The sequence below is a fragment of the Aspergillus caelatus genome (assembly GCF_009193585.1).
Source record: "Aspergillus caelatus strain CBS 763.97 unplaced genomic scaffold BDV27scaffold_438, whole genome shotgun sequence".
Taxonomy (NCBI): domain Eukaryota; kingdom Fungi; phylum Ascomycota; class Eurotiomycetes; order Eurotiales; family Aspergillaceae; genus Aspergillus; species Aspergillus caelatus.
This window is the reverse complement of record NW_022475701.1, coordinates 6,167-18,041: the sequence shown is the minus strand read 5'-3', so window position 1 is coordinate 18,041 and position 11,875 is coordinate 6,167. Positions and strand designations below refer to the sequence as shown.

General features: G+C 48.4%; 3 protein-coding genes across 3 annotated transcripts; all 3 read left to right on the top strand.

Moving 5' to 3' along the window:
- The first annotated feature begins 907 nt into the window (after positions 1–907).
- BDV27DRAFT_139163 (uncharacterized protein) lies at positions 908–6,981 on the top strand. Its single transcript, XM_032069394.1, has 4 exons — positions 908–1,413; positions 1,625–2,979; positions 3,044–3,153; positions 3,225–6,981. The coding sequence occupies exons 1-4, from the start codon at positions 1,362–1,364 to the stop codon at positions 6,379–6,381; spliced, it is 4,674 nt and encodes a 1,557-aa protein (XP_031920628.1). The 5' UTR covers positions 908–1,361; the 3' UTR covers positions 6,382–6,981.
- Positions 6,982–7,321: 340 nt separating this feature from the next.
- Positions 7,322–9,348, top strand: BDV27DRAFT_139162 (PP1-complex regulatory subunit GLC8). Its single transcript, XM_032069393.1, has 2 exons — positions 7,322–8,423; positions 8,479–9,348. Exons 1-2 carry the CDS (start codon positions 7,666–7,668, stop codon positions 8,600–8,602), a joined length of 882 nt encoding a protein of 293 aa, XP_031920627.1. The 5' UTR covers positions 7,322–7,665; the 3' UTR covers positions 8,603–9,348.
- Positions 9,349–9,908: 560 nt separating this feature from the next.
- sfh5 (CRAL/TRIO domain protein) lies at positions 9,909–11,834 on the top strand. The gene is made up of 2 exons (XM_032069392.1): positions 9,909–10,858; positions 10,912–11,834. Exons 1-2 carry the CDS (start codon positions 10,164–10,166, stop codon positions 11,585–11,587), a joined length of 1,371 nt encoding a protein of 456 aa, XP_031920626.1. The 5' UTR covers positions 9,909–10,163; the 3' UTR covers positions 11,588–11,834.
- The last annotated feature ends 41 nt before the right edge of the window (positions 11,835–11,875 follow it).

The following is an 11,875-nucleotide window of genomic DNA, read 5'->3' as shown; positions in this document are numbered from 1 at the left end:
TTTTTTGTACCTTTTAATATAGATAATACCGAGAATCATATTTCCTGGTATATTTCGAATGTTTAATGGTCTTTTTTGTTTTGTGGGGAGGGAGTATTGAAGATTAAAAGCGAACCATATCGTTCATATGTACAGTACATACGGAGTACCACCCACAGACATACACACACACACACATACACACACATACACGAAAAGGAAAACTATCTTTCCTAAATAAAGTATTTTCCATAGTCTACCTCCAAGTCTGTATGTAGTGAGAGTCACACCAACATTGCCTCACTTAATCCAGTGCACGCCTGCAGTTGTCTCTCCACTGCATCCGTCCGATTCGAGTCACCGCCAGCCTGGCACTTGGCTCACGACGAACAAATAGGAAAGCGTCATGCTTGTTCGCTTGCTTATTCTCCGTCCCCAACTTGACTCTACTATTGTTATTTCCCCTACGTTAGTGGCATACTCATACATACATATTGCCAACAGACAGCATCCAACCTAAACCAAAGAAAGTCTCCTTTCATTGCCCATTTCCCCCTCCCCTCCACGTTCGTCCAACCATTGCAGACCGAGTGACTCCAACATACATTCAGACCAACCATACAGAATTCCTGGATTCTTTCGATTTGCTGGCAAGCAATCGCCCACTAAGGTAGACCTTCTCTCTCACTTACGTCGCTCTTTCTTTCACACATTCTTCATTCTTCCCTCTCTCCCTTTTCTGCTCTCTGCATGCCATCCATCTCCGCCGATTCAGCCAGTTGTCTCTTATCGTTGGACGAGACCCGTCAGATCGGAGTTTATCCTCCTGTTAATTAAGCTCCCAATATTATTGATTTATTATTCATATTTCTATTTCTATTTCTATTTTTTATATTATATTATATTTCATTTTTTTCGGTTTTTTTTTTTTTTTTTCCCACCTTTTTTATATTTTCCTATTCTATGATCGCTTCTTTATTTGATTGATTGATCTTTTTCCCTTGATTCTTCTATACTTGCCTGCGTTTCTTCCTCCCACCCCCCTCCTCTTCTCTCTCTCTCCCTCTCCCACGATCCCTCATCCACGACCTCTTTATAACATTCCGTTGTCTGTTTTCCTTTCCTACTTTACCTTTGTCACCCTCTTCTTCTACCCCGCCTTCCAACCCGTCCTTATCGTCCATCTATCAACCCTGGAGCCGTCGATCGTGTCGCATTGCCCTCAACAGGATACTGTTCCCCATGAGGACCGTGATCCTTTCTCTTCTTACCCTTTAAGGGCTAAACAATGCGATAGAGAGACGGTTCCTGGAGTCAGGGGCAACCTGCGACCTCACACGTCCTCTTGGCTATCTGGCCGGGAGACTGCCCATGGCAACATCATGTTCGATGCCCAATCTGATGGTCTCTCGTCGACCTTAGCTTATGTGACCAGTACGTTCTAAGTGATTAATTTAATCTACTTATTTATTTTGTGGCCTGTTTGCGTGATCGTCAGCCCCCCCTTTTTTCCTTACATTTTCTCTTGCGCATATAACTACCACTTCCTCCCTACCATCGCATTACATTCAATTCTCTCGCCTTTTGAACGGGAACTATATACCGCTTGCTCCGCTAACGTTCTCACCTGCTTTTTCAACGTCAGATCTAATGCCCTCCATTCGGCCTGTTTCACCATGTGATAGTACATCTCAGTCACCTGCTGCGACTGCCAGCATGTCCCCAATCCGGTTCTCCCCCGAGTTTACGGGTCGGATTACAGGTGAGCCTGGAGATTCGGACCTCGCAAGTTCGCGATTCATCGCAACACCCGTCTACCCCGACGATGAATGTCCTTCGGGAATGCCGCCCCGCACCATCTCATCCGTGCCTATGGAGGTTGGCCCTAAGGTTTCTTTTGAGTGTCTGGCCAAATGTTACCGTCAAAACCAGCAGAAACAAACCCGTCGGAAAATTTTGGAACAGCGTCTCCATGCCACCAAAGTATCTATGGGTGTCTCTGCGCGCCTGGTCCGCGTGGGTGCCACCATTCAGCGCGGCTTGGTTGACCGATTGAGACATGATGACAAGGCCAATTTCATTTCACTTTACCAGACCCTGATTGATCTCCAGGAATCATGTGATTCTGCCTTTCGGCGTCACTTTCACCGGCAGGATCCGTTGGAAGAATGGCCATCATCTCCCGAGTCCACAGTGGATCATACCCCGGATTTTTTCGTCCAGTTGAGTCCCCAATCCCGGACTGACCTGATTGAAATTCTGCAATTGGTCCGCACCGATCCTCAGTTTTTGTTTGAAAGGTTATGCAGCTTGACCCCGGCCCAGCTGGGCTCTTTGGTATCATCCTCGGCTCCTTCGTGGGACGCCGGTGATCTCACGTCCCCTTCAGCTTCCCGATCCCGGAACTATCCTTCCTCCAAGCGCAATCTTTCCACATCCATCCCTGTTAAGGACCATGTGCTCGCCTTCGAGAGAGCGGATGCTATATCCACTATGCTGTTTAATGCCTTTGCGGCCCCTCTGGACTCGGATGCCCCTGAAGCCAAATTGCGCCTGGATGTGTGGTCTTCTGTTTGCGCGAAGCTCATTGCGGATGGCAGCAGCAGATTCCATCCTCTCCTCAGCCACATATTGGCCGCCTGGTCCATGGGCAGTGATTGGAAAGCTAAGCCCAAATTTGAACTCTACCTCATGGATATTCTCCAAACTGGTGCATTCCTCTTGGAACATGTAGATACCCCACCCGGTCTGAACTTTGACGCTGAGCTTCCAGACCCTTTGAGAACGGATGTAGCCGAAGAATTCTTTGCCTCTGCGGTAGATGATTTATTCCGACTTTTGGATGACCCAGACGGAGGACTTCCCGTTGGGGTGATGGAACTGAGCAGCGCCATATTGCAAAAGCTGGATCGCCAGGACTGTCGTGATCGATTTCTGGAGTTCCTGTTTACCCAGTGGTACTTTTCTAAATTCCTCTATGGTGCACTAACCTTCCCTGAGGTATGATTCTACACACTTGGTCTACCTTTCCTCCCCTTTCTTGATAGTCTGACCCTATTATTAGGCCCACGGACTCTTGCTTGACTTCCATATCAGAAAAGACGCGCGAGAGAAACTCTTAGGACAAGTTGGACTCCAGGCTTATTATCAGGTCTACGCCATCCTACGATCAATGTATGCGGCTCTCATTGTTATCTAAATGTTGCAGATATGTAACTAAGCTGACGAAAATCTATCGCTCATAGGACTCACTACTCTATGGCGCGTCCCACGGTTAGACACCATGTTGAGAACATGCTCTTACGATTCCAAAATGTGGCCTCGGAAAGACAAGCCCATATCCCGCGCTCGTCGTACATAAGCTCTGCAGGTGGACGCGAGTCACCGGCTGTCTTTTTGATGCTTTCGGCCACTGACATTCTCAGCCTACTGAATGCGCTTTTCCCCAGGACATGCTCTCCTGTGTGCAACTCTCCAACTCCATCTTCGGGCGTTTCTGGTTCTTTCAGGTCTCTCAGGTCTCTGCAATCCGTCTCGGAAAGACAGGGAACTTCGGTAGCCGAACCGGGCTTTTTCAAACCCATTGTCAATAATTATTCCAGGCGTCCTTCTATCAGAGGGCTCTTCTCAACTGACATGGATTTCTTGTCGCTCCCAGAGAATTCTTTAGCTCGCAATGCCGATCGGATTCGCTTCGAACTCTCCGATTTGGGTGAACCTTATGGTCGCTCCAACTTGGAGCCCCTATCCGCCGAAGAATGGACCATATTTTCAGTTACCCAGAACGGAAGGCGTCTGCTCTGGAGCCTTTTCTCCGACAATCAACCCACCTACCATAAAATCGCATCAGATGATGACGTTCAATCCACCGCCTTAGGCCTAGAAGATAACTTCGAAGCTCTTCAAACAGCTATTGTAAAACTGATCCAAGAAAATCCGGCCGATGACCATGTTGAAATTGGTTTTCAAGCCCACGATGCTCTGCAAACAGACAGTCTGTCCCTCAAGCAAAGGTTTGATCGGGCTATGGCTTATTGTCACCATACCTCTGACTTCATTGGTGCCCATTATTGGTGGAACGCCGGCCGACAGCTTGTTCGGACTGCCGCCAGCTCTTCTACTCGGCTTGCAGATGACTCGTGGATTCTTCAGCCAATGCATACCTCGAGTGTCCGCTCCCTTCAGACTTCACGCTCCGTTATTGAACGCTGCGAAAGTGACTTTGTTGCTCTCGACCGCCATATGCAGCGACTGCAGCGAACAGTTAAGGACATGATGGCCACGGTGGCAAAGCTGCGAGACAAGATGTGGTATATGACCGATGTAAAGAACTCAAAGAGGTATGAGGAAGCTAAACATGTTGCGCTGGCATTGAAGACGATGATATACTCCGCACGTCTCTACAAACAGACACCTAATGACAGTCGATCCCGGGGCGCTGGAAGATCATTCGGTGGGTCTTTACTGCAAAAGCCAGAGCTACAGGTTATGGATCTTATGAAGGCGCCGAGAAGCTATGGTAGTCCGAATAAACTCTCGGACGAACAGGTGGATTTACTTCGAAAATGGCTGTCCCATAACAATATCGAGAATTTCTGTAAAGGGGAGGAACGAATCCACCGGTTTTGTTACGAGGTCAAATCAAGTGTCAGCCGGCTAGTCGGAGAGACTATGGCGGAAACACCTGTCTTGTGGGCCAGTGAACTATACCATCGAGAACGAGCCAAGTATGAAGGCTCCAGCAGCCGAAATTTCCTTGGTCTTTCTTCTAGTCTACGGCCCTTCAGCATCGCCGGTGAGGAGCCTAACAATTCACTGCCTTCATATTCCAATAATTTTCGCCCAGCCGACTCACAGTCAAGGTTCTCACATGAACCTCCTCCGTTGAATACGAAAACGTCCTTCCAGAGTTTGATCTCTGACAAGTGGAGGGTTCCTCGAGAGCCATCTATCGCCGATACTTCTTCTGTCGTGGGCTCCCCAGGAAGGACCCCGTCGACCTGCACCGGAGATTCCTGCAGCACGTTTTGGTCGGCACCACACCAGGCCACACAGTATGCTCCGAGCGCGTCCAGCCTATACTCTCGACCCCCATCGCTCCTGAGTGAGACTGCAAGCCAGCAACCCCGACGCAACGATCGTAAAATCCTTGGAAAGGCGGCATTTTTGGATGGACTACGACAAACGCTTACAAGCCTTCTGTTAAGTGATTTGGGCTCACCGGTGTGGAGCTGCGGCAGCGAGACCGATGCCTGGTTTGGTAATGCTCTAGATCAGAAGAGAATCCAAGCACAAATGAAGAAACGGGCTCGGATACAGCGGTTCTATACAGAGTACGACGAGCGGCTGATCCGCCAAGCTATCCGTCGAACATCGCCAAGTTCGCGAAGAAGCAAATCACTTGGACCTTTAGAGGGAGAAGAACCCCATATGATCAAGACATTACCTTGCTCCACGAGCGATGCCAATGCGAGTTTTGACGACCAACCCCCATTCTCATACAAAGCCGTTTTTCGTCGCTTGATCGAGGTCTTCTCACGCCATGGAAGCCCATTTGCCAAGCTGAATGCGTTACGTGACCTACGCGCCTTGGTCATCGCCTCACTGAACTCAGTTAATGACGACAAAACTCATTTTCTTCGCGTCACTGAATCTTCTTGTCACAGACGCAATTTTGGTATTGAAGGGAGGAGAGCAGCTCGCCACAGCTTCTTAGAAACCCAGGCAAATCGGGTCTCGGCCAGATTTACCCATACTCCAACATCTCCTACCGACGAGTCAGTCATCTTTGACTCCCGCCCCTCTGACTATCTAGCCCCAACGGAAAGCCAAATCGTGGAGGCCCTGCGTGATATAATCCTCGAAGTGAAACCAAAGACTCTATTCCGTGATTTGCAATTTATTTCATCCTTTGTCCCTAGTGAGACATTGAATAAGACCGATAGTGGAACCGCATTCTTACAGTTTGGTTTGGCTGCCCTAAGCTTGAAGGACGAGATCTGCAACAGCATGGTTGAAATTGCCGACAACATTGTCTCCCAAGAGCTCAGCCGGCGCCACCTACCTCATGGGCATGACATGCATGCAAGGTCCGGTCATGCCATTGAGGATGCTGCTGGGATGTGGATCATTACTGCGAAAGAGGGGAACCCAGTTGCTCAGCGGGAGCTGGCAATTCTCTATCTCACCCACCCTGAGCTTCTCCCTCGTGTCACCCTGCCTCTCACTTTTCTGCGGGATACATTTAAAGAGGAGACGTTACCCCGGCGGGATAAGGACCCCAAGTCTGACCCGCAGAGCATGTGTTTGGCACTGCACTGGATGCAGCTGTCGGCCAACGGAGGAGACGAGCTTGCGCGGAACAGACTTCGCGAACTCGAAGAATTCGATTCTATCGCATAGTATTCATTACAACTATGCATGTGATTTTTCAAGGGGCTTAGGCTCTTTGGCTTCTTTTCCTGTAATGTCACGATACCATTCATGATTCGCTATTACCTGTTTTTCTTTTTCTCGATATTCTCTACCCAACCCCGTTTGACCCTTTACACCTGACTAATGCTTTTGCATTTATTTACAATATCTTGCCAACATGGAGAATTTCCCTGCCCTGTAGTTATACTCTGTTACATCAGCGTCTCATATTTTGCATGAGAGCAGGAACGGAGTTTTGGGTTCCTTCCCTCTCTTATTATCTGCAGTCTTCTTCTCTTAGTCTTATCTTATAAGATTCCCCTATACTGTTATTGATTGGTTCTTCTTTATTTTTATCTTCTATTTTAAACAGGGTGGCATTCTGCATTCTCTTCGCTTTCCCCCATTTTCTGGGTTGAGAATCTTTGGAGTTCTACACCTTGGACTGTAGAGATTATAGGAGTGGTGGCCGTCTGCTCATCATATACAATTCCTATTGCCCTCTCCTCGCTTTTTATAGGGGCTAAAGTATGTCGTTATAAAGGTCGATAAAATTGAGTTTTCCGAGCAGCCGTAGCTGGCATTTGATATGAGCATGTAATCCAGCAAGTAACCATCCGTGATGGAAATCTTTTACCACAATAGCCATTGTCTCTTGTTCCCTTTCTGCTTTCTGCTTTCTGCTTTTTTTGTTTTTGTTTTTATTTTTATTTTTTAAAATTTTTTTTTTGTTTCTCCTCCCCTCCAAGCGTACTTATTATCGATATGGCATGAATACCACCGGTACCGCGGAGAGAGCTGGTGTTCAAAATTTACTGTTTGATTTAGTAGGTCCTTCGACGTCATCGGCCCCACGTGCCAGTTCATGAAACTGTTGTTTCCGCTTGTGACTCGCACTTTCACCATCCTTCCATTTCTAGACGTGGTGAGCAGAACTACTTTTGACAACCTGCCATTAATCACACGGTCCCTTCCTTCTACGTGTCCCAGGACCTGGAAGATTTTTCAGCTGAGAGAAAACCCTCTCCGCAGCAAACTTTGGTCAGCCTTAGGAGGCTTATGCACCCCTCCAATCCCGCATCATTCTGACGACCACTCAGCCTCAGTTTCATGATCTTTGCGATCTCAGCTGACTAGGTTATCCTTGATTAAAGAGTATCGCTGCCATCCCCTCCTTCCTTATATTGCGTCTTTTTCTGCGCGATCCCATTTTCGTTTTCTTTGCCTTATTCTTCTCTTTTCGTCCGATTTCTATCCAGCGGGAATTCTACGATGGGGCACAACATGGACGAAACACACAAGAGACCCAAGGGTATCCTGAAGAACCCTAGCTCTCAAAGCATTCAAACAACACATGATACTTTGGCCCCGCGGGCCCCCTCTACAGAACCCATGGATACGAAGGAGCTCACCCTGCAAAATACCCTACAAAACGCCGGACGTCGCCGCTCCTCGTCCACCACACGTCCTGGGACCGCTTCTCGACGCCATTCGGTGGCTAGTGTCCAACATGATGAGAACTCGCCGCGGTTGAAATGGGACGAGGCAAATCTTTACCTGACTGAACAGGAGAAAACAGCTAAGATGAAGATCGACGAACCCAAAACACCGTATGCGCCGCACTATGACCCAAGCCAGGATGGAGAAGAAATGGAGCTTGCAGAAGCTGAAGACAGCTTGATCGACGCGCAAGGGGTGGTTGTGGACGAACTTGACAAGACGACCAAAGATCCTCGGAAAGCAGTCGCTGAAGATGAGATTCCCGATCTAGAACTAGGAGAGCCGGAGGAATCGATCCTTGATCGTGCTGGGGCCCAAGATAGCGATCGCATCGTACGCGCGCGGAGTCTGAGCAATGAGTCGCACCGGAGTGACAAGCATGTGGTTATGGGAGCCAACGAGCCCAATGGCGAGGCCGGCGCCGATGCGGATCACTTGTTAAGTCCCGAAGAGGCCCAGGAGAAGCATCGCCAATTTGAGCAGCAGAGGAAGCAGCATTACGAGATGCGGAATATCAAAGAACTTCTTGCGTAGGTGGCCCTTCTCACGAGACTTTCTCGTAGGTGTGCTAACGTTCCTCTTTAGCCATTCCGTAGACCTAGAGGAAATGGACGAGGATGAAGACGAGGGTGCGAGCAAGAACTCTACCCCTGCTGTTCCGCCGCCGATGCCCCAAATTCCCCAGAAGTTCTTGAGGGAAGGGAAGTAGGGGCTACATTTCCCTGCTGGCATTAATTTCGATCAGTGCTAAGCTGTGCCTATTTTATTTTATTTTTATATATATTTTTTTTATTTTTTTCATCTTCACCTCACACCTACCTATGCCACTTTTGTATATTTGTATATTCCCCAGCGATCTCCATGTTCTATGTTACCAATTATGAGTGACCATTATGGGCATTTCCAGCCCCTATTCCCATTGCTACGGAGATAAGTCATGTTCCAATTGACTTGGGTTTCGTTGAGAAATGATGATAGATCATTTTGTGCAGGAACAGATCGGAGGATGAGGGCCCCGTTGATCTGATAAGTGGATGATTTTATGGCCAGCTTCGTTAAGGGGAGGGGGCATGAATGAATTATGGACGAACAGAGGTAGCCACGGAAACTGGATGTGACTTGGCATGAGAAACCTTACAGAGGGTATTTCATGCATGCATGTCTGAGTGGTACAGTCACAATAAGGGGGGGAGGGTGTTCATCTCGTCCGAATTAGAGAGGCAGCAGCCAACATCCGTAGAGGCTCCACAATAGCCCTACTTAGTCATTGTACATACTCCGTACTGTACCCTTGGTGGATGTTAGGTTAGTAGTATATTGTACAGGGACACCAACCACAGTGACACACGGGAAACGAATCAAACATATCAAAGAGAAAAGAGAAACGAGAAAAGAAAGGAAAAGAGAACATTCGTGGATATGGTAGAACAAGTTAACTGTTCTTGAGAACATGATTCATGCCATCTGGACCAGCTCCGAGAACGGGTCAGTAGCTAAATTAGGTAAATGGAACTAACTAGGTAACGATTCAGCTGCTCCTGAAACATGCTGCACGTAAATTAATCCTACTTAAACTCTAGTGCTGAGCCGGTCGTTAGGCCACCAGGAGAGAAAAGGTACTGTACTGTACGTACGGACGTACCTTACTGTATAATAGAACTCAATGGGAATTTCTGTAGGAGGAAATGTGATTGATCGCAACCAGAGAAAATCAAATAATTAGGATCAGGAAGGTTAACTCAACAAAACCAGGTTGAGTATGTGTCATGTTGGTCAAGAATGTATGTATCTTTCTTTTTTTTTTTTTTTTTTACCCTCTTTTAAACCCCCTTTTTAACGATTCCCCTCGATCTGTGAGTAATCCAAACGTTTTCTCGACTCTACTACTACTAAAATCTCGGGATATTTATAGTAGCTCCCACGTTAGATTAAGGCTCATTTGCTAGATTAAAAAGCAAATAAAATCAAATACGTACTCCGTAGCAGAACAAATTCATATTAAATTTAATCTTACTGTCATTCCCTCCTGTCAATTTTCTGCCCCTCGTGACTTGAGGGCATGTGATCTGTGTGGTCTGCCTGCTTTTTCGTCTGTTGTTTTTTCGACTTTCTCTTCCCTTTTCTTTCTCTCCCTATAACTTTCTATCGAGTATTCACCGTTGCACTGTGGTTCCTTTCCTATACAGTTTCGTTGCCCTATACAGCAGCGCCCACCGAGCTCCTAACCCATCCATTTTACCCCCTTTCTATTTATCGACCTAAACATCAAGATGGCTGATCAGCAAGAGAAGACTGCTTCGGCTGTCCCCGAAACCCAGCCTCCTAGCCAAACTGCCGAGACAACAACCCAAACAGCCGCAACTCCAGCTCCAAAGGTTCAGGCAGAACAGGCGCAACCTACGGAGTCTGGTCCGAGCGCCGCCAGCACCACAACTGAGCAACCCACCAACCCACCTGCCGCAGAAGCTCCGAAGGAGACCGCCGCGCCTGCGCCGGCTCCAGTCCCGGCAGCGGAAGACGCGCCAGCAGAACCTGCGCCCGCACAGGAACAGCAGGAAGAGGAGAAGCGTGCAGACAATAAGCCGGAGTATCTGGTCAAAAACCCTGCCTTGAGTGAGCTGTTCGAGCGTCTGCCTACTGTGCTCTCCAACAGTGGTCATGATGAGATGTGGGGTGTCCCCCTCCGGGATTCCAGCGATGTTCCGACGGTCAACGTTCTGATCAAATTCCTTCGTGCTAATGAGGGAAATGTTAAGTTGGCTGAGGGTCAGCTGACCAAGGCATTGCAGTGGCGCAAACAGACAAATCCCACCGCGTTGGTCGAGGGCCGTTACAGCGCCAAAAAGTTTGGCGGATTGGGATACTTGAGCACGTACAAGGACGCTGGCGGCAAGGAAACCATTATCACCTGGAATATTTATGGTGGTGTCAAGGATCTTGGTACTACGTTTGGAAATGTAGATGAGTAAGTCAACGTTTCCCAGTGAAACTGGGTATATTATATCTGACTGCATGTAGGTTCATCAACTGGCGTGTTGCACTCATGGAGCTTGCCGTTAAAGACTTGAAGATGGACCAAGCTACGTCCGTTATCGACTACGAGGGCGAGGATCCTTATCAGATGATCCAGGTTCATGACTACCTGAACGTCAGCTTCCTGCGCATGAACCCCAGCGTCAAGGCTGCTACTAAGAAGACCATTGACGTGTTCGCTACAGCCTACCCAGAGCTGCTTCGGGAGAAGTTCTTCGTCAATGTCCCCTCTATCATGGGTTGGATGTTCGCGGCGATCAAGGTCTTCCTGAGCAAGAACACCACCCGCAAATTCCACCCTATTTCCAACGGCGCCAATCTGGCACGGGAGTTCCCGCCTGCCGTCAAGGAACAGTTTCCCAAGATCTACGGTGGAAGCGCTCCCGCTCTGCATGAGGGCGCCCGTACGGTGGCCCTTGAGGAGGACAACGAGCCAGCCCCCACCCCTGCTGCCGTCGTGGAACCTACCGAGAAGGCCAAGCCAGAACAAGAAGCACCCAAGCAGGAACAGGCCCCGGAGGCCCCAAAGGAGGAAGCTCCCAAGGAAGCCCCGGTGGAGGCCCCAAAGGAGGAACCCACGCAGCCAGCTGCCGCAGAGCCGGCCAAGACTGACACGGCTGTTACGACTCAGGAGACAGTGGCTCCCGCTGAAGCCAAATAGATGCAGCGTCTTTGCCCCTTTGATGCTCTGGCTGAGTCGGCTGCTTTTTGATGGTAATGGTAGGGTTAACTGGCGGAGAAGAATGCGTTGAATAGTTTGCGATGCTTGATTTGTGTCTGAAATTTTGATACCTCGGAAAGTTTGTTTTATGTCTACAAGAGCCTGTTTGTTTTGAATCACTTAATTAGAATAGTAATATTTAATAATAGCACAGGAGCAACGAATGTCATTGTTTCGTTATGAAGAATACCCGCACCTGTACGGAGTAAAGAAAAGGCGGTGGGGGGG

Bases quoted from the DNA above. Each gene is read 5' to 3' on its own strand.
- BDV27DRAFT_139163 (XM_032069394.1), top strand. From the start codon at position 1,362: ATGTTCGATGCCCAATCTGATGGTCTCTCGTCGACCTTAGCTTATGTG. The intron at 1,414-1,624 runs GTACGTTCTAAG...TTTCAACGTCAG, and splicing joins GACCTTAGCTTATGTGACCA to ATCTAATGCCCTCCATTCGG. The intron at 3,154-3,224 runs GTATGCGGCTCT...TATCGCTCATAG, and splicing joins TACGCCATCCTACGATCAAT to GACTCACTACTCTATGGCGC.
- BDV27DRAFT_139162 (XM_032069393.1), top strand. From the start codon at position 7,666: ATGGGGCACAACATGGACGAAACACACAAGAGACCCAAGGGTATCCTG. The intron at 8,424-8,478 runs GTAGGTGGCCCT...GTTCCTCTTTAG, and splicing joins AATATCAAAGAACTTCTTGC to CCATTCCGTAGACCTAGAGG.
- sfh5 (XM_032069392.1), top strand. From the start codon at position 10,164: ATGGCTGATCAGCAAGAGAAGACTGCTTCGGCTGTCCCCGAAACCCAG. The intron at 10,859-10,911 runs GTAAGTCAACGT...GACTGCATGTAG, and splicing joins ACGTTTGGAAATGTAGATGA to GTTCATCAACTGGCGTGTTG.